The sequence below is a fragment of the Maniola hyperantus genome, chromosome 5, assembly GCF_902806685.2.
Source record: "Maniola hyperantus chromosome 5, iAphHyp1.2, whole genome shotgun sequence".
Classification (NCBI taxonomy): domain Eukaryota; kingdom Metazoa; phylum Arthropoda; class Insecta; order Lepidoptera; family Nymphalidae; genus Maniola; species Maniola hyperantus.
In genome coordinates, this window is record NC_048540.1 from 9,825,307 (window position 1) to 9,853,163 (window position 27,857).

Consider the following 27,857-nt stretch of genomic DNA (forward strand, 5'->3'; position numbering starts at 1 on the left):
AAATACAATGGACTCGAAGATAACGTATACCTACTGGTATAAGTTGAGTTGTTTACGATTTACTTAGTTAAAATATGTACTTTAATAGAATTTTGCAGATGACTTACTCTACGTAGGAGCCATAGATTTAACGTTTATATCCTTAGGAGGCATTATCGCGCATGAAAATGAGTTTGGGAGGTAGAAAGATTTTTACGACGGCATGGCAGGTATCACTTACCTCGTTGGGTTCGCTGAGTTCGAACAAGTCGAGGCGGTTGGCGTTCCATTGCTGGATCATGTTGCGGAGCGCTTCGCGATCCAACATCCGCTTGTCCGCCGCATCCATCCTGTCACCGCATCAAGCAATACCTGCAATAGTTACAATAGGTTTATAAACACAAACAATGTTTAACTGTTCCAATATTATTAGTAAAAATAGTTAAAAAATGACATTCTTGTATTTTGAGAATTGTTGTGAGATTTTGTAAGAAGAATTCGCCAAAGCTGGGCCTGGGTACTCACTATATTATGTAGAGTACGCGGCAGAAAATAATGTACATCGACCTTTAGAATAAGATTTCGGCTTTGTAGAGCGTCGTCTCTGTCACTCATACCTATGTGACGTTTTGACGGTCTCAACTACAGAGACAATGCTCTACAAAACCATGCGTTATCTCTTTCTAAAGGTCGATGTACGATGATCTGGTTATATTAATATATTTGTATATTGTAGTCTAGTTCTGCGTTTGTAGTGTTTTAAGCAAAGCTGTTCATTTCAACGATCTTTCTGGCTCGCCTACATTTACACAAGATAGCAGCAGATAACAGAATATTTTATATATAGATAAATACGACAACCGCACCTTGTTTTAATTCATATGTTATTACTTATGTACTATACCTATTTCATTTATCTACTTAAAATTATTATTTAGAGCTATTAAACTAAATTCTGACCGAAATACAACATTTTGACTAGGACGCCATTTGTTACAATTATTACTTACATAAATATAATGAATTAAAAATTGAATAAATAACAAATACTTATATTATATTAACTACATACATTTTTTAGTTTTTGTTATCACTTTTATCTATCTTCTTAAGATAAGATTGGGCGGCATTTAATTAAACTCTAAAGTTATTGCCGTAATTAAATAAATATAAGTAGGTATGCTACTCGAATCTTATCCTATCAAAAATGTAAAGAAAATGTGATAAGTATTGGAGTGTCTATAACTCATGAAATTATAATGAGTGTGTTCCGAAAGCTAACTATTCACTTTCTTCTAATTTCTCTTGATGTGTAAACAGCGTACCTAGCGTACTAACTGATGAGAAAAGCGTTTTAGCAGTGATGATGTATTGTAATAGCCTATAGATATTATAGCCTAACTAATTAGTCACCTAGCTTAAGATTGTCTCATTACCTTATAAATATTTAGTGGAGATACTACTTTATAATTCAACTAGCTGGTGCCCGCGACTTCGTCCGCGTGGAATTAGGTTTTTTTAAATTCCGTGGAAACTCTTTGATTTTCCAGGATAAAAAGTACACTATGTCACTCTCTATATCTATACCCATGCAAAAAATCACGGTATTCCGTTGCACCGTTGCGACGTGATTGAAGGACAAACCAACAAACAAACACACTTTCACATTTATAATAAGGGTACTGATTATTTTATTTAGGAGGTTATGAAAGTATACTTTGTAACTTATTAAGTACAGTCATTTATAGTAATTTGTTATTAAATCGCGGAAATTAATTTTTTACAGTGGGCGGTTCCTGGCATTCGTTAGGTATGTGCAGGCGCATCGACACCCGTGTGTTAGTATTTATAACGTAAACATATGGCCCGCCGCCGCCGCGCCGTAACAAGCAGAGTACCGGCTAACCATCGACGTGCGTAAATCGCGTGACTGTTGAAATAATAATATTAGTGAAATGTGGCCAACATTCGATCGAAACTAAACTTAATTTTCCATTTCCATTCAGTAGCTTTGCTTATTTATACACTAGATAAATCCATAAATCAGATTTACTGAGAAAGCAAAGCCGTTTGAATTACGAGTACAGTACGCGGCCGAAAGTAATGTACATCGGCCTTGTCTCAGTCACATCTTTATGATGTTTTGTCGGTCCCAACGACTGGGACAGCGCTCTATAAATCTGCTATCTCCTTCTAAAGGTCGATTTACATTACTTTCGGCCGCGTACTGTATATATAATAATTTACTTAGCATGGCATGCTGGGGAGAAGAAATTGGAATGCGAAGGCGGCTTCTGACAGCCTCTTGTGTATCCGATCTAATCTTATTTGCTTTATTAGTCTAAGAGCCAAAGCCCTTTTATGATAATGATGACTTGAATGGGACTCATAGCTCATGTCTTATAATCCAGTTAATAACAATTTAATCCTATTATAATCAACTGCCATACAAATAGCAATACATCATAAACACCAAACCATGAATGTTGAAGAGTTCTAATACTTGGAAACGTGATTGTTTCGCTTTTATCCGTGTGCTCGCGTTGGTCAGTAATCAAAGCAGTCGAGGTGTTGTTATGGTTAGAGCTGCTTCCGCAATTCGGCGTACTCACTACAGTCTACATGCAAGCAAACGTGCTCAAATGATTAAATAAACTATAAAGTACGGAATTGAGCTTAAAAAATATATTTGGATCAAAATAGGATTATTTTGATCTAAATATATTTTCCAAGGTTTTGTACGTAATGTTACCTCATGATGATTACTTGTTATGGAAAAGTGAAAATATAGAAAAGGTAGGTGGCATATGGAAATGTTACATAAAAACTTCAAAGCCTTACCTGATTAGTGTACAAATTACGAAATCATATTAATAATTTTATTGCCTCTAAGTTGAAATAGTTCCAATAATACTGACTGCATATCCGCGCTGGACAGCCAGGCCTCAAAGGCTTCTGTCAACAGATGAGGCTATTAACCGCGGTGAAATGTCGCGCAAAAGTTTTTTAGCACTAAGACTATGGCCCCAGGGTCTCAGGCCAGAGTTTTGCATGTAGGTAAGTTATTTTTTCTGCGGTTTTAAAAAGAGAATTGTTCTATTTCGTTTGTATTTGATCTCTAAATTAACCTAAGTTAATTGGCATGTTTTAAAAATAGTGCTATTCTCTTCACAATGTTCCTGCGGAAAAGGATAGTACATATCACTTTTAAACCTGTCGATCTCGGTATTCAGACAATGTACCTACAAACTAATTCAAACCAATGTTTTGTCCACTTTACACACATCATAATTCATTGTTTATAATAATCCACCGTTACAATACTTATTAGCCAGCTACCAAGTTGTAAATCGTGTCGGAAGTTCACGCTTGGACGCCGACCTTGCTCCTTCCCGTGACAATTGTACAAAACCATCATATTAATATATCTAGTTAGTTTAAATAAGTATGTACAACTGCATCAAATGTGCAATTCAACTTTAGCTCATAATACATACATATTATTATAACTTCATCGTGGGTATAAAACTGTAAAACTACTCTTATATTACTTATATGTGTATAATATTCCTGCGCAATATTAGTAAAAGTATTTAAATTATAATTTATATATGTTACATATAGGATACGTAGGTATTTTACATTGTGAAATCATTATTATTTTACAATTACATATCTCTATATATAAAAATGAATCGCTTAATGTGTTGCTGATCAAAAATCTCGAGAACAGCTGAGCCGATTTCGCTAATTCTTTTTTTATAAAATTCCTTGAAGTACGAGGATTGTTCTTACGAAGCGAAAAAATATAAAAAATCTGAATCGACTGTTAGGCGGTACGAAGTTCGCCGGGTCAGCTAGTTATTACAATAAAATACACATTCTGCGAAAATAATTTCAGGTCTCTGCCTATTACGGTTCACGAAATAAAGCCCGCTGACAGACAGATGGACGGACGGACAACGGAGGCTTAGTAATAGGGTCCCGTTGGCACCCTTCAGGTACGAAACCCTAAAAAGCACCTTCACAGAGTTATTGACATGATTATTGCAAAAAAAGCTTGCTTTTAAAATACCAATTCTGAAAGCCTAACTTAACTAGCTGAAGAATATGAAACTAAAGTTTAAACACCCACATTGTCTTATACTCGGGAACAGTGTTTACACTTCTCTATGCATGGTAGTCTAGCTAGGCTTGCCTGTACGTGCATCGTGGGAACAAATCGAGTTCAATAATAAAGGGGGTGCAAAAAAGTAAATACCGCGCACCGACCCCCGCGGCAAGTGCATAGGGGCGGAACAAGTGGACCTATCGCAACGTTACAAGAGGGGGATTCCAACATCAATGGTTACACCGACCCTAATAAACCATTTGACACATCATTGACATAATATGATAAAAACTTAAGAGCTTTGGATTTTAGATCATCTTGTGAGAGACATCCATTTTGAAAATGATTATCCCTCATCTACCTAGTTTGTTAAATGTGAGTTCACGGAAAAACAAACCGTAAAATTACCGTATCCCTTACACCATCAAGCTAAATAGATAATAAAATCGAATTCGAGTTAGAAGTTGTACATTATGCTCTAACCTTAGCCGCCCTTGTTTCTGCATTCTTAGCATTGAAATAGTTTCATAAGTATCTAACCATTCTAGCGGTTTCTGCATGCACAATGCCTCTGTGACAATTCACCACACACACATTTATGTACGCCATTCATATGATCTCGTGTTCATCTAACTCAAGTTACGGGAATCGTGAAACTTGATGTCTGCGATTCGCTCGATGATTGCACGATGTAACCGGTGCGAAACGGGCATGAGAACAAGGCCCCTGTGTGAAGATCCCATGTAGGTTATGTAATGTACAGTTATAGAATGTCACGCAATACTAATTGATGTAGCGCAGTGTATTCTGCTCTTGACGTCGAAGACAACCCACGCCTTATCTGAGATGCGCCTTAACATTAGGTGTAATACGTGAAACCGGCTCTCGTATTGGTGCTCTTGTAGAGGGTCGACAAGTTTTTAGAAGTCGACAAGTCTCGTTAAACTGACTTTCCATTAATACGAGGACAATAAGTTATCTTAACATAAAGTTCCTATGGTCAACTATGGTTTTTGATTTGAATATTATTTCGACAAAAATTAAGTTGTTACTCATAGATAAATCGCGCATTTACATTGTATAGCCTATACGAATGGAATGCAAAGGAACCAAGCTAAGTTAGTAAGGTACGATTCATGACTCACACAGAAGGCACGCAAGTCGTCGTCAAACTAAAAGGTACCTATCTACTTATTGCTCTTAAAACCCGAATCTTTCGAGATTTCAATATTAACGTAATGTAGACTATTTAGTTAAGTATCGAAAGCAAAAAATATTATAGTTTCCTCGAGAAATTATAAAAGGAAGATAAAAAATTTAACAAATCAAAAAACCGGCCAAGTGCGAGTCAGACTCGCGCACCGAGGGTTTCGCAATATTATATCTGTCGTATTCGTTTTTCGACATTTTGCACGATAAATTAAAAACTATTATGCGTAAAAATAAATAAAAATCTGTTTTAGATTCTACAGGCAAAGTCCTTTCATATGATATTATGATACCCCACTTGGTGTAGTAATCTTATTTTAAAAGTTGAAAATACTTTAGTTGTTCATGAACACATTTTTTTTTTGGGCTATAACCAATGACTTTTATAAGTCATTGGATATAACCACCAATTCGCGGTTTTCCGATTTTTCCCAGACAAACTGATTGTAAAAGGGTTTCTTTTTTCCTTTTGATGTACGGAACCCTAAAAACACTTAAGTAACTACCTCGTTCATTATAAAATTGTTTTACATCAACTTTTCGAAATTGCATTTTTATTTTTTTATTTTTTTATTTTTTTTTGCAATCAACAGCGATATATACAATATAATTTTACATAATAACAGACTGAAAATAATGCCAAATAGGATTACAATTTTTTACAGATTACTTAAATAGATATTAAATATAAATTTATAACAGTACGTTTGATAATTTAAACAAGCTTTACAATAATATAATAATATGAAAATATAAAAGTCAATTAACTAGTAAAAATACCTAGTAGGTGATTCACAACATATGTATGTGTGTGTGTATGTGTGAGTGTATGTGTGTCTGTGTGTGTGTGGGTGTGTGTTTGTGTGACGTAGACGGGGACGTAAAAATTCCGCTGTCTTGTTATGGTATGAATGGTATAGGTATATATAGGTGGTATAGGTATGAGTAAGTATGTCGTATGTATATCTCATTGCAGGTGGAACTAGACGGTCATTAGAAGATGCAGTAAATGTAGTATACTTAATATTTTGCTAACTGTGGTTCATATTTTGTAAATTGTTAAATAATAGGGTATTTTACCCTTTTTTGAAACGTAGTCACGTGTTCATGTCTATTGTCTACATATACTTACAATGTTTGTTCTTTCCTTTGTGGCACGCTCTACAGACACCGCGTGAATCAAATTTATTTAACGACTGATTCATTATGATTAGAATCACAAATAGCAATAGTACCTACCTAATACATATACGCAATTTTTATCATCGGTAATTGCTTTTTATATCAAACGATGTGTAGTGACAATTACTTTAAATCGCCTTTGTGCCTACATATATAAATGCTGATTTACCTACTTTAAATATACCGTACCTACTTAATATTAAAACAATTACTATAATTTATAACCAAATCACTGATTTCCTTCACTGGCTCGGTACAGATGTAACTTTAGCTGATTTAGAGAGTAGTTGGCAAAGTGAGAGTAGGGCAATAGGCAGTAGTTAGCAATCGGGTTTCGTTCCGCCGCAGAGAGAGCTTCGCCAGTCGTCATGTCTGTCTGTTGTCGGCGGAAGTTGCGAGCGCGCATAGATGTATAATAATACATGTTACATTGTATACATTGTATTGTAGCTAGCGTGTTTTAAAAAAAATACGTAAAATGGGTAAAGATTGCGGTGACGGGTGACAGAAGCGAGTGAAAGAGGAGATGTTGTGCTGACCGGACCCCACCTAACGTGGGAAAAGGTCAGGAAGAAGACTTTCATATTAAAGTTAATATTTGTACGACTCTATCTGTCTGTTCGTTACCTATGCGTTCACTCGTCGTTTGTACAGTTGTTGTCTGCACTTGCGTGAAGATTTCTATCAAACTATTAATGCACAATAAGTAATGCACGAGTCGCATTGCAACGCTAGTAAGGCATCAACTAGTGAATGATAAAAAGCACGACCTCCTTGAATTACGTCAGGTTGATATCAATTTACGGGACACCGACCGCCACGTCTAGCTAGGCAGCGTTAGGCAGGTAAGATGGCCAATCTTTGCCATAGGTAGGCCCGCTAACAAACAGAGGGAGGGACGGACGGTCGGACGGACAGCGGAGACTTAGCAATAGGGTCCCGTTGGCACCCTTCGTGTAGGTACGGACTTACGGAGCCCTGAAAATGTCCGTGCAATTGTAACAAATAGAATGGCATACGCATACAGTCTGTACCTACTCTGTAGTATAGTAACATGTATTTTTACTGTATGTGGCATAAAGTGTACTCATAAGTTCTAACTAGAATGAATCCACCAGAGAATCTACTACGTCTTTCGAATGCCCTTTCTACTGAGAAGAACCAGCAGTAACTTTATGTGATTGGTTTTTAAGGTACGTACGAAACCTTAAAATCAAAAGGTGAAAAGGAACTCTTATAACTGAGATCATTTTGTTGTCCGTCAGTCTATCTGCCTTTCCGCCTGACAATACCTTTTTTCTCAGGAACATGTGGAGGTATCAAGTAAAAATATCAAGCTTCTAAAGTCAACGCAATCAAATATACGGCATTATATCGCATATTTTAATATTCGCAAATCAATCAAAACTTATAAACCCGTTAGTTCCCGTTTACCTAGAATCATGAAAGGCAAGGAGCAAAGGCCCTCACAACACAAGTAAAGGCAAAAATCCGAAAATCGTTAATTTTAAGTTACATATGAATAGGTACCTACCACCAACAAAAATGTATTAGTGAACAAAACGAATAAAACACAGCATGTTTACGAGTGGAAGTTGTGCACAAATAAAACATTTCTGATTATTATATTTCGGCATGACATTTTAAGGGAACATAATACCCTGGATAGTAATTGCGTTGGCATATCGACCATCACTTTACGGGGTGGTCGGAGCCAGGCACCGCGTGCCGTGAACGAGGCAAAGGCAATCATTTCCTCTCTCACGCATGTTTCCTTAAAACCATAAATAAATACACAAACAAACCGATTATCTGTGGCCTATTTCTTGATGGTACGAGAATAGCTTGAACGGATAAATTACGTTTACTTTGCAAAAGTGCGGAACATTTCAATCAGAAAATAATATTAAAGTTTGCCCCGCGCCAACCCCTACTAAAGATGCAGGATGGGCGGTGCAATACCACATGCTGCATGCACTTTGTGTCATACAGAGTTCTTTAGCTTGTTGTTCCTTTGCAATCTCGACCAATCGCTATATAGGTGCCTTCTATGAAACATTAAAAATTATCATGTTACTTAATTTGTATCCAAAATAAAATAAAAATGAATAAGTATTCTAATAATAAAAATGTCCACAACTGTACATATTGTTTACCTACTTAATTATAAGTTTGATTAGTATAATATTATAGATTGTAGGTATGAGGTGCAGGTTTTTACTAATTTCGTAAGAATCCATAACTGTTGGATTTATTAGATAAAATCGAACAATACAAATGTTGCGCCAAAAATGAATTTATTCGTAGTAAGTACATACACCTACTGTTACAAACCATTGTTCGGCAATACTTATAGCTTTTGTTAGGATGTGGTTACTTGTTGGAAATGAATATTTTTACTATTTTAAATGAAGACATCGTTAATTAGAGCAGACTAGAGACCGGTTAATATCCTACCTATAACTTCACTAGGACATTAATCTATATATATAAAAGGAAAAGGTGACTGACTGACTGACTGCTTGACTGACTGACTGATCTATCAACGCACAACTCAAACTACTGGACGGATCGGGCTGAAATTTGACATGCAGATAGCTATTATGACGTAGGCATCCGCTAAGAAAGGATTTTTGAAAATTCAACCCCTAAGGGGGTGAAATAGGGGTTTGAAATTTGTGTAGTCCGAGCGGACCAAGTCGCGAGCATAAGCTAGTTATAATAAGTAAGTAAATCAAATTCGCCCGGAGACAATTTGATAATATTTTTTTTCCTAACATGTTTCGAGTCTACAATTTAAATATTCTGGTTCATCTAACTTTTTCTTCCGCTCCTCACCTATGGTGCTGAAACGTGGACACTGACAAACGGCCTTGTTCACAAAGTCGCTCAGTGAGCTATGAAGAGGGCTATGTTAGGAGTTTCCCTGAGGAATAAAATCCGAAATGAGGAGACCCGCAGGAGAACCAAGGTCACTGACATAGCCAAAACTATAAGCTGAAGTGGCAGTGAGCAGATCATGCCGGTCGTAGAGGCGATGGCCGTTGGAGCCGCAAAGTCCTTGAGTTTAGACCGCGTTTAACAAGCATAGTGTGGGACGCCCTCCAGCATGATGGACCGACGATATAGGGGCTGGCGGGAAGTGGCTGGATGAGGAAGGCTGAGGACCGGGTGTAGTGGCGCTCTTTAGTGAAGGCCTATGTTCAACAGTGGACGTCCACAGGCTGATGATGATGATGATGATCTAACTTTATACCAATTATTGTAGATATTTGTAAACCTTACCTATACAGAATGTAGAAATTGTAGAGGCCGTTCGCTCGGAATGTGAATTCTCGGGAATCAATAGCTGCATATTAGATTAGTCCACGTAAACAAGTGACCACACGTTATGTGAGCGATACGATGTCACGTAAAAATGTTGGGACAACAAAGTGGGCCTTTTCCTTATTATCTTCCTATTGTATATACTTCTATTCTATATTACCTTTAGGTCAAAATTTAAATGACTACCAAACTTTTATGACTTGCGAGGATGTTACTTTATACATATATCTTAGCGTTTAAACTTTCCTGAATGATATCCATTATAAATATACATAATATTTAACGGCTACACTCACATGATTAGTCGGAGATGCCAGACTAATTTCGAACCCGTCCGAAGTCGTTTTTCAAAGGGCTTCTGCTCGGGACCCGAATATGTTTATTAAATGCATTACCTACTTACAAGAAATTTAATCGCAATAGTAGGTATAGCTCATAAGAATTTTCATAACTGCTTAATTTAAATTGTTAGTGACAGTCGTAAAAGTAATTCATTACACATTTCCCAAAGCCGATGACCCCATGTCGCGAGACGCGACCTACATTTTCTATCTGGTAGTTTCACTATCTTTGTAGGTACCTTAACAAAATTTCTTCTAAGTAAGTAAACACTGTATACGGAGCCGGCAGCTGCCAAGTAGGTACGCCAGACGCGTTCCGCTTGGCAGTCTAATTGAATTAGAAGCCGTCGGCACTGATGATGCGGCACCGATTGAGCCAACAGATCCTCATTTTCTTTTCACTCTTTGACCCAATTCATGTTTTAAGTTAAAATGTATACTTTGAATAAATGTTAAATTCTTGGTGCCTACAGTAGGCGCCGTATCCTAAAACCTGACGCTCCACACCTCACCTTACACTTCAATTTGAAGGCGTCATAGTTGCCAAAGCGTACATAATAACTACTTAAGATGTCATCGAACTTTTCGCTTCCAGCTTTGACCACCTTCGGCCAAAAAACCACCTTTGGCCAAATCTTTGGCTTTGATCAAAGTGGGGCGCAGTTTTGCCCGAAACCGAAGATTTGTAGCAAGCGCCGAAAGAGCCGCAATCTAACGAAATTTCAATTATTATTTATTATTCTAAGCATACGAAGCATTTACGAAGTCTAAACTATCTTTAACTATCTGAAAAAAATTAAAATTCAACGCGATTATCATTCATGATAGTTTAATTATTTGACCTTTTTTATTTAGTATACCCTTTGGTGAAGACTTCATGAGAATAAAATATATATACCATGGTGTAAATAGTAAGACAAATAGGAGAAAAAAAGTAAACAGTATGTACACGTTAGTTCGCAAAGCTAAGCTACGCCCGGAGCTGCTCACAAGCCTTTCGTGTACAAGTAGGTACATTAAAAGATCCCTCACAGTTAAACATCGTGACTCGTAAGAAATTAAAAGACGCAATCAGCGAGAGAAAAGAGCACAGTAACCGAGATAGTGAGAGCTTAATAGCTTATTTAAAAATTCAGGACATCCAACCAGCTTTGACCCACTGCCAACTTCACTATAGGAATATTTTTACGTACGAACATACTAGGTAGGTACCTACCTACAGCATAAACCGTAAAGGTATTTGAACGTGTCTTGTGTCCTAATAAAGAACGAGACACAATTATGAATTTAAAAAAGTAATTTGTAAATTCATGTGTCTCGTTTAGGTCTCTTACTCATGAAATCAAGTGTTTCAAAACCGAAAGGTAAGTAAAAGTCCTTTTGGTTTTATTATAGGTGGTATATATATACCAAAGTACCAATAGTTCGCAACAGGTCGAGATGGCAATCGGGGTATGAGGCGGGGGAACGCCCCGCACACAATCACCGGGTGCGGGTGTGCGCGGCGTCCCTACCCCGATTGCCATCTCAACCTGTCGCGTACACTACGTACCTACTGCGACAATCGTCAAGGATTATTATAATAATACTAGCTGATGCCCGCGAGATCTTCCGCACGGATTTAGGCTTTTAAAAATCCTGTGGAAAATTTCCAGGATAAAAAGTAGCCTGTTACTCTCAAAAAAATCACGTCGAGCCGTTGTTCCGTTGCGAGTGATTGAAGGAAAAACCAACAAACAAACACACTTTCGCATTTATATCATGGGTAGTTATGGACAAATGGGTATAAATGTGTTATGCCTATTAGAATCTACCTACTTATTTAAACATTCCTCGTGAAATTTTCTGAATACTAATGAAACCCGTATTGGATTGCACTAAGAAATTTAGGCACATATTACAGAGTTATGGAATAAAATCGATAAAAATTTACTCCCGTATCCTGAAGAATCCCTAATTTTTTCGGGATAAAAACTACTCTATATGTTAACCCAGACTATCAGCTACCACTGTACCAAATTTAATTAAAATCCGTCAAGAAGTTTTCGCGTAATGCGGGCACAGACAGAAAAACAGAGAAAAGCTCCTAAAAAAATTGTTTTGGGGTCTATGTCGATAATAATGTTTCCCGATTAAAATTTTCAAAATATATTTATTTTAATGTACAGATATTTTCCAGTTAGTTTTATTAGTTAGTATAGATTAGTTACGGACTCTGTAACAAAGAGATTCTCAATTTTTCATTTCTATTAGATTATTTGAACGCAAGTAAACAACAAGTAAAAAAATCCTTCAAGTTCCAGTCGGACTCGTACATCAATGGTACACAAATGGTAGGTATACCAAGTTTGGTATCATATGAAAGGGTTTTACCTGTATATTCTAAAACAGATTTTTATTTATTTTTATGCATGATAGTTTTTGATTTATCGTACAAAATGTAGAAAATATACGACTGTAGTACTCGGACAAGTCGGACAAGACTATACTAGGCTATCACAGCTTCTATGATATATCAGCATGTTTCTCTTACTCCAACTGCACTTACATGTTTCGAAAAGATAGTGTATGTGTTAATGATAATTATAATGTGGTAATTTACTTAAAACTTACTTAAGTTAACGACTTAAGTTAATCAAGCACTAGGTTAAGATACTCACGTTATAGCAAATGTACTCTTGAAAGTTGGAATAACAGCAACTAGTGTAGTTTATACCTACAACATGCTATCTGTAACAAGTATAATATAGAAAATTATGATAATGGTATCATTTAACTGACAAAATTAACACAACAATATGGCAATAGGGCCAGTCATCAATGTTGTTGCAATTGTGACCTTGTGAATAGTTAATTGATAATCAACCTTACTTTTATGCAGCAAGTATAATATTGTATTGTATAAAACGGGTACATACCACTATTTTAAACTGCAGTTAAAAATTGCCTAATGCATGTACCAGTTTTATAAAATACAATAATATGTTGTAAAGCTACAATATAAGATTAAAATCATAAGTATAATGTTATCTGTTTTATTTTTTTATTTTATTTATTTCTACAGGTTACAATCAAACACAATTAAATCTATACTTGAAATAAAACAGTAACTGGACAATTTTTTTACATTTAATATATTTTGGAAATTTTAATCAGGGTTACTTATTATTGTCGATAAAAAGCTCAAAACAATGTTTTTAATTTTTTCACTGAAATTATTAAATAGATTGGAATATCTTATTATGCCCTACATACTTATTCACTTATTAGTCACAGATAATACAACCTTAAGAGCATATACAAGGTTTCGTATAAAAACAAAATCGTCAATGTTGGCGGGGGACAGGGGAGAATGCTTTGTTGTGATTGCTGGACTCAAAAGTCACATAATCAAGACAATGAAGTCACACCTATGCAGTGATGGGAATGGTACGCCGAACGTTGTTATCTAGGATGATTTTAGTTGATACTAGCTGATGCTCGCGGTTTCCCCACGTGGATTAAGGTTTTTAAAAATCTAGTAGCCCGTCCCAGGGGGCCGGGATAGTCTTTATTTGGTTGATACCTCCAATATCAATCTATAATCAACAGTTTCTCATCAGTTGTGGTGGTCAGGTCCCCTGCAGCATCAGGATTGAGGAGTTGGCATTCAAATGTTTTATGGGACTAAGGGAATTTTTTATAATCTATATAATATATAATATATATATGTTATATTTTATGTGCAGAAATCGTCCACTTAGTTTTAATAAAAGTACAGATTAGCAAAAGTTTGAACTCTATCTTTGGTACCTGTAATGACTGAATTTTGGCCACAGTTGCCAATCTCCACAGACATTAGTCATCAGCCACAGAGATTAGTCATCAGCACAGGAGATATCTAGTGCTCAATCACAGGTTCTATTCCCCTACTCGCATAGTTCAATGGGATGGCGAATTCAACTCTACCAGACAGATTAGGTGCAGGACCGATAAATTAAAGTGCTCTCTGAGGCTCACAAGAGGTGAAACACCGCCAACTTCCTAACTCTGGTCTAGTACTGAGAATTTCTTGACAGAAAACCCCAATATCTGTGTTTGGTCTGACCCAGGAACCGAACCCAAGACCTTGGCAACCAGTCAAACAAGCTAATCACTAAACTAGAAAACGAAACTGTTATCTATGTATATTTTAGGCTTTCAGCCCAGTTATAATATAAGTCTCTGTATGGAATGAATTGTTAATAATAAGTTACTAACCTTGGTGAATAATAAAACAATCCTTTTCAATAGCGATATGCCAATATTTGCACTTTAGCATTTTTCAACAAGAGCACTAACTAAAACAAAAGTTGAATAACTTTGTAAACTTTTTGACGGCACAGAAGAAACACCTCATCACTTCACGATAAGTTATTATCTTTCACTGTTAACATTTAAGTATACAACATCGTTCTTGGCATCACAAATAAAATCTTAATTGCCTTTGGTTTACCAGTTTACCACCACAAGACCTCAAAAGCATCACTATGTCCTTTACATAGCAATTCACAAAATATAAAACCACAATATAACTTTCAACCACCTTTCAACTGCTGAACTGGCTGACAAACGTGTGTAAACGACAAACATAAAAATAGTTGAAAGTTGAAACGACGATTATAAAAGGGGGCGCACTGCGCACTAGTAAAACGTAGTGATAGTGATTATATACTCTTTGGCACTAGTCGTATAATGAGCACAGCACCCGTAGATAGAGTAATAAAAGTAGATACAGGAACGTTTGCTTTCTCATTCACACTAAAAAGAGAGCACAGATGAAGTTACTGATGTGATAAACAGAGACGCAGCTAACCTAGTTTTTGTCCCTTATAGTGTAACTGGTTTTTTTCAAGAATACATACAACTTACAACAAGTCATGCAACTTTAGTTGCGAAACAAACTGAGAATTCGTGGCGTAGTTAATTGTATTTCTCATGAGTTATTTACTTGTTTTCAAATAAAAAACGTTTAATACAAATATTGTTGATCGGTTAATACAAATATTGACTACTAAACAATATTAATAATTGTCATGTTATTCATCGTTTTTTTTTTGTTCTTCTGGCTTTACACAGATTAGCCAATGTCAGGTTATTCATCGTTACGTCGTGCTATCGCTATCTCATACGCGGTTACACAGTACTTATATCTACCTATTATTCTATCTACGACAGCACCACACATGAGTCATGACACAGCACTCAGCAGGTATACCACAGATATGTCCACATGGATATCACAGATATGGTAGGCATAACATAATCTTTTTTTTCTGGTCGGAGGGTAGTCTGTGGTAGGCCAATTTGTTAATTCAGACATATAATGTACTCTGTGGACGGTGCTTCAGAGCCATAGATTAATATGTATACCTTTCAGAGCACAGAGTACATTATATATACTGCTTCAGAGTCAAAATAATTTTAATTAAATTCCCTTACAATACAATACAATTTTATTACTAGGTACTGCAAAATATAATGCATTGCTGTGTACCGTTCTGTGAGAACACGTTAAATGCAAGCGCGGACAAATCTCACTCAATTACTTTTCACAAGTAAGCATATTGTAATATCTGTATTGCTATTGGTTACATTTTTTAGGTATAACTGGCTTATGCTCGAGAGAGCGGAGCGAGACCAATAATCAATCTATGTGCTCGAGATTTCGTCTGCGTGCACTACATAAACTTCAAACCCCTATTTTACCCTCTCACTATTATATTTTTCACTCATCCGTGAAATCACGGATTCCTTAAAAATACTAATCGAATGAGTGCGTATCTGTATGACGGCCACTTCGAAGAATCATGGATACGAACCGAATACGGAATACGGATGAGTGCACAAACGCCCTTAGGGGTGGAATTTTTAGAAATCCATTCTTAGCGGATGTCTACGTCATTACTTACTACTAGTAGCTTTAAAAGTTTTAGCCCGATCCGTCCAGTAGTTTGCGCTGTGCGTTGATAGATCAGTCAGTCAGTCAGCTTTCCTTTTATATAATTATATATATAGACCAACAATCCATCCCAGCTTCGCACAGATAGCTTATACAATTTTCGTAGGGATCTCTAATTTTTGGAAAATAAAATAAGTGGGTAGGTAGGTATAGCCTATGTCACTCATGAATAATGTAGCTTTCTACTGGTGAAAGAATTTTTAAAATCGGTTCAATAATTCCAGAGATTAAATCCTACAAACAAACTTACAAACTTTACCTCTTCAGGTTAAATAGGTATTAGTGTAGATAAGGTCACAAAATAGTGATACCTGTGGTTTAGAAGTACCTATTTAATTATTCTAATTACAGTTTACCAAAAAGTTCAATTAAAGTTTATCCATGGTTTTATTTGTGTAAAATGCAATGTAACTACAGCTATAAATACAATTAATTCTACAGATTTCCCTTCAAAGCCATAGTCTGCACTGCCTGGCTCCAAGCTATCGGTATACAGGAATCTCAGTTGCCACCTGGTTCAGTTATTTGCTCACAGCATTTCCTAACTGACGACTTTTCTGTATCAAGGAATGGTTTTAAAAAAATACGGCTTGGAGCTGTCCCATTTGTGCTATATGACAAACCATTGTCTGATATTAATCAGAAACCAGCCCACTCAGATGAAATAGCAAAATTAGAAATTGGATGTGGAGTTTCTGAAAATGTTATAATTAAAAATGAGGGAGCAGATGAGCTTGATGAAAATAATGAAACATTAATTAAACAAGAATCATTAGATCCAGACTGGATGGAGACCTGTGATAATATCTATGATATGCATATTGATGTATTTAAGGAAGAAATAGCTGGGTATAGATCAGAAACTGAACATTTTAGTGAAAGTTATGTTTGTACCTCAAATACAGCTGATGTAAATTGTAAAGAAGAAATTTTTGAATCACAAAAACAACAAGAGCTATCTGAACATGAAAAAGTAAAGTTTTACCAAGGATATAATAATAATAATATGATGCTAAATATTAAGGTGAGTTGCCTCTACATAAATATGCAGTGTAAACTCTATATAGGTACCTAGCGAAATTTAAGGGACCAGGTATTTAATTGTGTTATACAGAATTTTTGTTAAACAGAGTAAAAGAGTGAAAAATGTACTTTATTGTAGAAAACGGGTACATACCACGATTAATTTGGGTTGAAATATCGACAAATAAAAACATCAATTTAATTGTGGTATAAAGATATTAGAATATTCTTTTTATGATACTGCGAATCTAAACAATTGAACATAGAAATTGCAGATTGAAAATATCATCTAAACCACCGCAACGAGGCAGTGTGTCCAGAACGCTGGCAGCGTTACTCGTTGAATGGCCAGACTAATATGTTGACCGGGGTAGCTGCCAGCCCTGCGGCCCCTACATACATACCATTTGTGGTATGGTATGTACCCGTCATAACATTACTGTGCCGTTATCTACATTAAAGTATATTGTTAAACTACGAAATAAGCTTAAAATCATTAGTGAAAATGTAAACCAAACAAACCTTTGTAATTTCTAGGTTTTAAGTTTTTGTTAAATAGAAGTTACTTTATTGTTGTTACTTCATTGTGAGTGATGTAACCATAAATAATAATTAGTAAACAATTTTGTTTTCAGTTAGATCACTGCGAGTCAAAACCATTTTTGTCAGCAGACTGTGCTCATACTCTAGGTAAGTAATCATGACTTAATAAGCAACTATAGTTAGGTATAGGCAACACATCCTTCGTGTTGAGAGCCTATAGCCCAGACAGACTTGCATTGCAACAGCCCACCTTATGCTACACCACATAATGCAAATTAACTCAAATAAAATCTGAGAATATTGTCGGTTAACAAACAATAAATAATGCACGAATAGTATTTTCATTTCTCATGCTCGTAAAGTTCTTCTTTATGCTGGCTGTAAGCGGACTTAGGCTGCTTTTCATGCTCTTGTGCATAAAGTGTTTATAGGTAAACAATAATCTGTCAAAATGACGTATGCATGACACAAAAAAATGAAATCTATTATAAAATCTACTATTTACTACTTTTTAGGAGACCTGCTGTTTTAATTTTTCCAAACATTTACTTTGCATGAATAACGGCTGCTAATTAGTCGAACTGCTTGTACTTGAGATGGGCTTGCCAGTTGCCACAAGGTTGCCCGTCCGTCTGTCTGCCACAGCCGATTATTTCAGTAATTATTTAAGTATATTGACATGAAATTTGGAAAAGTGGCCCAACAACATTGGATTAAAAAAATATCTAAAATTGTTTTTAGTTTAACTACAAAAAGGGGAAATAGGGGGTTTGAAATTTCAAAAGATAACTACCTACTACGTCAAAAATACTTACGAAATACTAGTCAATAGACGTGTTTTGACTTTCGACTCTCATCGCATGGCGTAGGGTGGGGTGTCGCATGTGTGCCGAACCAACCTTTATCATTTATAATTGACCCCCCCAATTGTGTAATTGTGTGACGTGTGTGTATTCATCGTTGTCGTAATCGATAGCAAATTCTGCCCCTTGATTGGCTGTGAATTCAAATCAAATCAAAATATTTTAATTCAATTAAACCTTGTACAAGTACTTTTGAATCGACAAATGCCAGTACCACTGGTTTGGAATGCCTTTCTTACCGAGAAAACCAGCAAGAAACTCGGCGGTTGCTCTTTTCAAAGATTTGATGTAAAATATTATGCCATGTATAAAAGTATTGAAGTCGCACATTGGTGGAGCGAACAGCAGATCAAATCTACGCTCTTTTATCATTTACGAAATCTTCAATTGTATAAAGTGCTTTTTTCAGGAGCATATTTAAATAGATTTTTTAAACTTGTGTAAAAGCAAGTCCAAAATTGATTGCGGAATTTTGTTAAAGAAGAAAAGATTATACACATTCCCAACTTTTGGATCTACCTGAGGCGGAGCGTAGGAATCGCAAGCCTGTTACGGTATCTAGTTAGCCTTTTACCAATCACCAATTTTCTTTCTTTTTCTTTCTTTTACAATATTTAGACTTACAAAAATTATTTTAGTGTAAATATATTGAGAGGCTACTGTAAGGCATAGCCTTATTAAACAGATGTAAGGATCTAGTCTTAAATAATTATAAATTGTGCGTACCTATTGCTCTTTTTTGTAAAACAAAAATCCTCCCAATATCTGCTGCTTTACCACATATTAAGATTCCATAAGACATAATACTATGGAAATAAGCAATATATACTATCTTTGCGGTTTCCACATCAGTTAACTGTCGAATCTTTCTAACAGTGTAAGCAGCAGAACTTAGTTTGCCAGAAAGAGTTGATATATGGGTACCTTCTATTTTCAATATATGTATCATTATTTATCCTTAATTAATTATTGCTTGTGTTCTTGGTATTGGGCAGTGCTAATTCAACACACAGTCTCTTTTTCAATTTAAAAGTATATATATATATATATATATATATATATATATATATATATATATATATTTTAAATTTTAATATATTTTAAAAAATAATTTTTTTTAAAGAATATTAACCATGTTCAATGACTAATATTCCCCTTTCCTCTCCAACTAAGCGTCAGGCTTGTGCTAGGAGTAGGTACGACAATAGTGCAACGGGCGGGGTTTGAACCGTCGACCCTTTCGGTTTTCAGTCCACTCCTTTACCGGTTGAGCTATTGAGGCTCTAAATATTGTTTACAGTAAACCAGTGAGTTACATGATATATGGCACTATACTTACATCGTCAAAATTGTCTTTATTTCTATCAACTTTAAAAATGAAAGACGTATTGTCAGCAAATAGTACAATATCGCAGGTATTTTGGACGAAATATGGTAAGTCGTTTATGTATTACCAAGAACATGAAATGATCTAGAATAGAGAAAGAGAAAAAATGTAACAGCGAATCAACTAATCAAAGGGCTGAATTTGCTGTCGATTACGATAACGATGAATACGTTTTTCACACAGTCTCAACGCTTTTGATCAACTTAGCTTTTTTTTGTCAGGCACTACTTCGTTAAAACAATGTACGACATCCGAAGACAAAAGTATGGATCAAATCTCCTCAGTGAAAGAAAACTGCTTCAATCAACAAAGTCAACGAACGTTAAATAAAGTTAAAATTTTCAAAAGGCATATCAGGAAGCCCACTAAAACTCACTCCCTTAAGAAACCTCTCCCTTGTGATATTTGTGATAAGAAGTTTTACTCAAAGTCTAAGTTAAATATTCACCTGAGAAGTCACACTGGGGAGAGACCGTTTTCTTGTGACACTTGCAACTTCAAATCTACAAGGAATTCCAGCTTAAAGAAGCATATGAAAACTCACTCCCTTGAGAAATCTGTCCCTTGTGATATTTGTGAAAAGAAGTTTTACTCTAAGTCTAATTTAAATATTCACATGAGAAGTCACACTGGGGAGAGACCTTTCTCCTGTCATATATGTAATTACAAGTTTACCACGAATGGTAATTTAAAAAAACACATGAAAACTCACTCTGGTGAAAAACCTTTCTTTTGTGATATATGCCAGAGTAAGTTTTCCTGGAAAGGTAGTTTAGATGTTCACATGAAAAGTCACACTGGCGAGAAACCTTTCTCCTGTTACATTTGCAACAAAAACTTTATAACGAAAAGTAATTTAACGGCTCACATACAAAAACACTCTGGGGAGAAACCTTTCTCTTGTAGTATTTGTGAGAAGAAATATTTAACGAAGGGGAGTTTAGGTGTTCACATGAGGAAGCACACTGGTGAGAGGCCATTCCCTTGTGATATTTGCAATATGAAGTTCATGACGAAGAATCAATCAAAGACTCACCAAAAAACTCAGACACACATAAGTAAAATAAGGAATGGAAATTTTAAAAAATGAGAATATACGAATTAATATTGTTGTCTATAAATAATTATAATCGAGTTAAATAAGGGACGACTGCAGGGGGTGCAAAAGGAAACGGCATTTCCTTTGCCTAATTTTATTACCAAAAATTTACATATTATAAAGTAAAGTAACATATACTTTATTTTACACCAAAAACAAAACAATAGAAATACAAAAAGATAGCATGTACAATAGGCGGCCTTATCGCTAAAATAGATATCGATATTATCGATAGATTATCGATAAAATTATATACTAACTATTATATTGATGCATGGATGCATCGGGCATCCGAGGGGAAGAGTAGTATTCGGGCCGGTGCACCCCGGTAACATGGCTAACAATCTCTCTTTGGGGATATTGTTAGCCATGGCTAATGACCTGGCAGGGGGAAGGTTTCTCCGCGTGTCCCTCTGACTAGCAGAGGGCACAGCGGACGAGGCGGAGGATGGGACGCGGGTGACGTGCACGGAGTGTGCAGTTGTCGCCACGTCCTCGGGTCGGGAGGCGCACGCACTTGGTCGGTGCGCCTCGGACGTGCGGTGTGGGGACCTCATGAGCGGGCTCCCCGGTGGAGGGTCCGCCTCGGCGGATGTCGCTGACTGGGTTGCGGTGGTTTACTTCGGCGTTCCCGTGACCCAGTCACCAGGCGACGTGCAGGAATGCCGCTGGGTTTTAGTGGGTATTCCGGTCGCCTCTCGGCCGGCGAGTCCCACATACCTTCCCTCCAGTTGGTTGGTCCAGATGCGTAAACGCATTTCCCAGCGTAAAAAAAAAGACGATAATATATTATCCTAATTGCTCCGCCGATTTGGGCGGAGGCTTCTATGGCTAGTTCTAGTCCGAATCATAATAGAAACAAATTATAAATATTGTTTATACCTAATTATCTTCTTTATTTAATTGTCATAATCATGGAAGTCGGGTGTCGGTGTTGTTGATCAATTCGATTTAAATCACGCATTCAGTTTGGCGATGTCGATGCGCGAACGAATGGATAGGGATGATGGTCAAAAAGTTTATTTATTTATTCAGATACAAGTTAGCCCTTGACTGCAATCTCACCTGGTGGTAAGTGAAAATGCAATCTAAGATGGATGCGGGCTAACTTGGAAGGGGTAAAAAAAATAAGTAGGTATATACATAACACTTACATAGTAGTGAATACATAGCAATCATGCGGAAAACGCTACAAAATCAGTTCAAATATCATCAAGACGAATTATCCAAAACACTCGATGCGCAATAGTTATAAGGCGCAGTGACATTGTTGTTAAATGGGCGATCCAGATTAAATTGAATACTTAGGTAGTTTATTATTTCTAAAATGGCTCAGGTGTACTTTGATGGGAAATCATTTGTTTGTCAATGAGTTCTTAGGAACCCGGAACCCGATTGCATGGAACTATACAGTTGTCGATGAACGTGCGAGAAGATTTCTCACAGCACCATCAACGTGCCATAATTGGCGCGCGAGTTGTTCATACAAGGAGATACTGCAACGTATCTGGCATAAGCTAGTATTTAGAAAAAAAACAGTTAGTTGTTGAGGCATTGCTATTCTGAGTTAATTTTGACTGCAGATTGTGTTCAAATGCTTTGTAAGTGCTGATATTTTAAGTAAATCTAGGAAATATCTTCCTACAAAATACTAGTCAATAAGACGTGTCTCGACTCTCGTCGCATTGCGTAGGGTGGGGTGTTGCATGTGTGCCGACCCAGTCTCTATCATTTGTTTGACCTTGTGTCATCGCATTTGATTAACTTAGTTTTTTTTGTCAGGCACAACTTCGTTAAAGAAATGTACGACATCAGAAGACAAGAGTATGAATAAAATCTCTACAGTGAAAGAAAACGACTCCAATCAACAAACTCAAGAAACTTTAAATAAAGTTAAAATTTTGAAAAGGCATATCAGAAAGCCCACTAAAACTCACTCCCTTAAGAAACCTTTCACTTGTGATATTTGTAATAAGAAGTTTTACTCAGTCTTAAGTTAAAAATTCATCTGAGAAGTCACACTGGGGAGAGACCGTTTTCTTGTGACACTTGCAACTTCAAATGTACTTATAAGGAATTCCAGCTTAAAGAAGCACATTAAAACTCACTCCCTTGAGAAATCTTTCCCTTGTGATATTTGTGAAAAGAAGTTTTACTCTAAGTCTGATTTAAATATTCACATGAGAAGTCACACTGGGGAGAGACCTTTCTCATGTCATATATGTAATTACAAGTTTACCACGAGTAGTAATTTAAATAAGCACATGAAAACTCATTCTGGTAAAAAACCTTTCTTTTGTGATATATGCCAGAGTAAGTTTTCCTGGAAAGGTAGCTTAGATGTTCACATGAAGACTCACACTGGCGAGAAACCTTTTTCTTGTTACATTTGCAATAACAAGTTTACTACGAAAAGTAATTTAACAGCTCACATACAAAAACACTCTGGGGAGAAACCTTTCTCTTGCAATATATGTGAGAGGAAATATTTAACGAGGTGCAGTTTAGTTGTTCACATAAGGAATCACACTGGTGAGAAGCCATTTTCTTGTGATTTATGCAACAGCAAGTTTACAACGAAAAATAATTTGACAGTTCACATACAAAAACACTCTGGGGAGAGCCGTTTCTCTTGTGATATTTGTGAGAGGAAATATTTAACAAAGAGCAGTTTAGTTGTTCACATGAGGAATCACACTGGTGAGAAGCGATTCTCTTGTGACATTTGCAGCATGAAGTTCATGACAAATAATAATTTAAAGAAGCATAAAAATCTGAGATGCACTTAAGTAAAATTAGTAATTTAATAGAAATTAAAGTAAACTGAAAATGTATGGCGTCCATCATACGATAGGTTCTGCATTAGTTAATTCGATCGATGATGAGTGATAAATATTATAATAGGTAGATATTGTTTCAGCAGTAAGCAGCAAAAGTAAATTTGTATTTAAAACCTACTGTCTAATGGACGCCTTCATGATGGAAACAACTATCAATGTTATTGCCCAAATCACAGAAATAAATTGTTATTACAAAATGTTTCTGTTTAATTTAAAACAGTAGGTAGGTAATTTCGAAATAACTACCTCATATTAAAATCATATAGTTATTTGAATTGTTACCATAACTGAATCAAACGTTTTTAAATTTTTTGTCTGTCTGTCTGTTTGAACAGGCTAATCATAGATTAATATATGTATACCTGGGGCTAATCTTCGGAACGGCTGAATCTATTTTGACGGGAATTGCACAGACAAGTAGAGCCAGAGATAATTTATTACAAGGTAGAGGTAAAGGGTAAAAGGCTACTTTCTAGTGATTTTCAAAAAGGGAGTTGTGTTTTTCTACCTATGTACACAGAAAACTCCAAGGTTTCTGAACCGATTTGCGTAATTTTTTTAAATCGCGGGACAGGAGTCCGTCCCGTCGTGGCCACGACCCGTGCAATTTGGTTGAAATATCGACAAATAAAAACATCAAATTAATCGTGGTATGTACCTGTTACCTACATTAAAATATGTCGTTAAACCACGAAATAAGCTTAAAATCATTAATATTTATACCTACCTTATACCTAGTTAGGTAGATTCTAATAGGCATAACACATTCATAGTTCACACCAATATTATAAATGCGAAAGTTTGTTTGTTGGTTTGTCTTTCAATCGCACGCAACGGATCGACGTGATTTTTTTGCATGGGTATAGTTAAAGACCTGGATAGTGACTTATGGTAGGTACTTTTTATCCCGGAAAATGAAAGAATTCCCACAGGATTTTAAAAAAACCTAAATTCACGCGGACGAAGTCGCGGGCATCAGCTAGTACCTACTTGTAATAAAACTGTAAGGTTAGGTACTAGAAAAAGACGTTGCTTCGTGATGGCGACAACCGCTCTGCCAAGAATGTTACGACGAAGAAGAAGGTAACTATACGATTTCTGTAAGTACAATAAAATATAGGTACTTTTTTTTTATCGTTGGGTAATAAATGCATTTACGCATCCCTCCCGTGAACGGGCAGGGTATGTGGGAGAGCCGTATAACAGCCGAGAGGCGACCGGAATGCCCACTAAAACCCAATGGCGCTCATGCGCGCTGTCGGCTGGGTCACGGGAACACTGAAGCATTTCTACCGCGCCCAGCCAGCGACGTCCACCGAGGCGGACCCTCATCGGGACCTTTAAAATCAGGTCACTGCCCGTACGAGGCGCACTGGTGCGTGTCCCGACCCAGGGTCTCTACAATAAAATATACCTAGGTACCTATATTTTGAGAATTTTATTCGTAGATCAAGAAGTTCAACATTATTTTGCTGGGATTATACTCACTACCAAGTGAGGTGTCATAACATGAATGGGCTTTACTTGTGTCTTGTACCTAGGTACATTCTAAAACAATTTTTATTATTTTTAGGCATAACAGTTTTCGTTTTATTTTTATCGTGCAAAATATCGATAAAATACGATTGTAGTACGGAACCCTCAGTGCGCGAGTCAGACTCTCATTGGCCGGTTTTTTAGAATTTTTAACGAAAATCGGTTAAAGTTAAGAGAAAGCTGTCAAAGACCAATAATGTCCTTCATTAAAGTTGTACCTACCCTACCTACCTAGATTTTAGAACAGCAAAGAAAAATGCTTTATTTATAATTTATTTAATATATTGTTCTAAAATTGTACATTCACGCGGACACAGTAAACCAATTTTTTCAAAATAATGTAACATTTCAGTTTGTTTCCAAAAGTATGGCAGTTAAAGAACTAAGTAGGTAAATCACGATTTTGATGAAAGAAAGTACGAAGGTCTACAAATAGGAAGTTGGCTTTGCTGTAACATAATTTTTTAAATTTTATAATAAAACAAATAATCAAGAAATATTTTTTTGATTAGGTAGGCCTATGACATTTTATAACCAAACCAAGCAGAAAAAAAACCAAATTTAAATGAAATATTTATTAAAGAAAATAATACTTGACTTTTGAGTCAAAATTAATAAATCTACATAGTTGTATTGTTTCTTACATTAAAAATCAGATGATTACAAAATACCTATAATATAGAATAAATCTACAAAAAAAGATCTTACAAATTATAGCTTAAATTGTACGTTTCTAGGGAGAGCTAAGTCTACCCAAAATTTAGCCATGTAAGAAGGTTCTATTGTGTAAAGTAGTTCAAGTAAATGCAACAAAATCACAAAGAGGACTTCTTAAAATCGGCTAATAAATCATTTTTTTAAATATGCTCACATGAATAAAGTTTGGGAGAAATGTTGTTTGAGACTTGTGTTATCATGATAACCCCTCACAAAAGCTAAAGAGTAGACACAGGTGCCATGGTCACTAAACGTTCTGATACACAAAGGGGTTACAATGAGAACCAAATTACACTAAGATTTGTATGACGAACAATCATGATTACTGATCGGAGCCCTCTTCCTCTTCTTCATCTTCTTGCTCCTCTTCAGAGGATGCATCTTTCTTCGGAGGAGCTGCATCCTTGCGCGGTCTGCCACGACCTCGCCCTTCACCAGAACCACTCTGAAATAAGTAATAAGGCTATAATGTGATTCATAACTATTTTATTTTGATGTGGCAATTCAGCATATTCACATTTTACCTTTGCTTTAGGGGCTGCTGCTTTTTTCTTGGAACCCTTAGGTCTGCCTCTTCCTCTTTTTGCTACTGGTGCCTGTTCATCATCAGATGAATTTTTGGATTCCTTGACCTTAGCTGCTGCTGCTGGAGGTCTACCTCTTTTCTTGGAATCTCCTTTAGTGTCCTATAATATAAATAATTATGTGATTTATAAAGTTTAGCCCAACTTTTTCCTAGTAATTTTAAGTACATGTAAAACATTAAGTTGAGTTACATATAAGAAATCTTCACCTTCATGCACAATGACTAGAATCAATTCTGATAAGCATATTAATTATTTTATAGTACCTAATTAGTAATAAAAAACAAACCGATTGTGTTCCATTAGATTTGGGTCTACCACGTCCTTTCTTCTCTACTACTGTTGATCCATCATCAGACATTTTAGTTTATTTTATATACACCTACAAATCTGAAATAATGAATTCCATATTACTTAGGGGCTACCATTACGAAAAAAATAACTCACACCACCATACTAGATCTAGAGTAGACAAATCAAATAACATATTTGGGTTCCATGTAAAGTAAAACAAACTAGAATCATAATAAATGGAGAGATAAAATACATAAAGAGAAAAACAAAGGAAAGTCTTAGTTAAAATAAACAAAACCAAAAGTCATTAGCCTCTGCTGAGACGCCAACGATATTGTTACATACACAAACGAACGTAGTAAAATAAAATTTAATTAATGTCAACTACACACTTTAAATTATTTACATTTACAGCGAATTCACTGAAATTTTTTCACGGAAACAATTTCTGTAACAGAGACCCCAAGCCAACACAAATGGAGTCTGCCATTAGGTAATTATGGAATACAATGTTGAATTTACCCGTGAACATACAGAAAGAACAATTTTTTGATAATTAACTGTGAGGCACTCGTTACCTAATAAATAAAGATATTAATTATCATTATAATATTCACCGTACTTACAGAATTGTTTACAGCCAACAATAAAGCAAAGGCCAAAAAGAAAATTATGGCGGGCTTGGGGCCTGGCCTGGGAGCACTAGCCGCTAGCCGGTGTTTATTTGGCGTCAGTATAGAGGGCGCCAATGTATATGCAGACGCCATAGGCATAACTGTTATAGTTAAAAAACCTTTTTTACCACAGATATGCAACTAGCGTAGCCCCCTCAGTCCCTCTCG

At 36.0% G+C, this 27,857-nt stretch overlaps 4 protein-coding genes across 12 annotated transcripts in view; 2 read left to right on the top strand and 2 right to left on the bottom strand.

The window, feature by feature from the left end:
• cno (adherens junction formation factor afadin) overlaps positions 1–14,787 on the bottom strand; it is an 82,191-nt gene extending 67,404 nt beyond the window's left edge. For 5 of the 8 annotated variants that reach the window (XM_069498507.1, XM_069498510.1, XM_069498508.1 and 2 more), the window contains exons 1-3: positions 14,389–14,786; positions 12,810–12,879; positions 221–351 (exon numbers count right to left, since the gene is read on the bottom strand). In XM_069498507.1, the coding sequence (XP_069354608.1) occupies positions 221–328 (108 nt within the window). In that variant the 5' untranslated portion in view covers positions 329–351; positions 12,810–12,879; positions 14,389–14,786. Of the gene's footprint in view, positions 1–220; positions 352–12,809; positions 12,880–14,388 lie in introns of all 8 variants that reach the window. The other 3 variants (XM_069498511.1, XM_069498506.1, XM_034968772.2) reach the window with 2 other exon arrangements.
• Positions 14,788–15,558: 771 nt separating this feature from the next.
• Positions 15,559–23,064, top strand: LOC117982567 (zinc finger protein 25-like). 2 transcript variants are annotated; one of them, XM_069498514.1, is made up of 5 exons: positions 15,559–15,725; positions 16,571–17,153; positions 17,788–17,842; positions 20,167–20,913; positions 22,827–23,064. In XM_069498514.1, exons 1-5 carry the CDS (start codon positions 15,649–15,651, stop codon positions 23,042–23,044), a joined length of 1,680 nt encoding a protein of 559 aa, XP_069354615.1. In that variant the 5' UTR covers positions 15,559–15,648; the 3' UTR covers positions 23,045–23,064. The 2 variants fall into 2 exon arrangements, with proteins under 2 accessions (XP_069354615.1, XP_069354616.1); XM_069498515.1 differs by having other exon boundaries at positions 20,167–20,628.
• Positions 23,060–24,081, top strand: LOC138402315 (gastrula zinc finger protein XlCGF57.1-like; the record flags this gene model as incomplete). The annotated part of the gene is made up of 1 exon (XM_069498519.1): positions 23,060–24,081. A coding segment is annotated over one exon (774 nt), but the record flags the coding sequence as incomplete, so codon positions are not given.
• A 1,901-nt stretch (positions 24,082–25,982) lies between these two features.
• LOC117982441 (high mobility group protein HMG-I/HMG-Y-like) lies at positions 25,983–27,791 on the bottom strand. The gene is made up of 4 exons (XM_034968803.2): positions 27,642–27,791; positions 27,011–27,111; positions 26,662–26,823; positions 25,983–26,582 (listed from the first exon to the last, which is right to left on the bottom strand). The coding sequence occupies exons 2-4, from the start codon at positions 27,080–27,082 to the stop codon at positions 26,460–26,462; spliced, it is 357 nt and encodes a 118-aa protein (XP_034824694.1). The 5' UTR covers positions 27,083–27,111; positions 27,642–27,791; the 3' UTR covers positions 25,983–26,459.
• Positions 27,792–27,857: the final 66 nt, after the last annotated feature.

Coding starts and splice junctions, on each gene's coding strand:
- LOC117982567 (XM_069498514.1), top strand. CDS start 15,649: ATGCATTGCTGTGTACCGTTCTGTGAGAACACGTTAAATGCAAGCGCG. Junction 15,726..16,570: donor CACTCAATTACTTTTCACAA/GTAAGCATATTG, acceptor TTAATTCTACAG/ATTTCCCTTCAAAGCCATAG. Junction 20,914..22,826: donor TCACATGAGGAAGCACACTG/GTGAGAGGCCAT, acceptor TTTTTTTGTCAG/GCACAACTTCGTTAAAGAAA.
- LOC117982441 (XM_034968803.2), bottom strand. CDS start 27,082: ATGTCTGATGATGGATCAACAGTAGTAGAGAAGAAAGGACGTGGTAGA. Junction 26,824..27,010: donor AATCTAATGGAACACAATCG/GTTTGTTTTTTA, acceptor TTTATATTATAG/GACACTAAAGGAGATTCCAA. Junction 26,583..26,661: donor CAGCAGCCCCTAAAGCAAAG/GTAAAATGTGAA, acceptor TACTTATTTCAG/AGTGGTTCTGGTGAAGGGCG.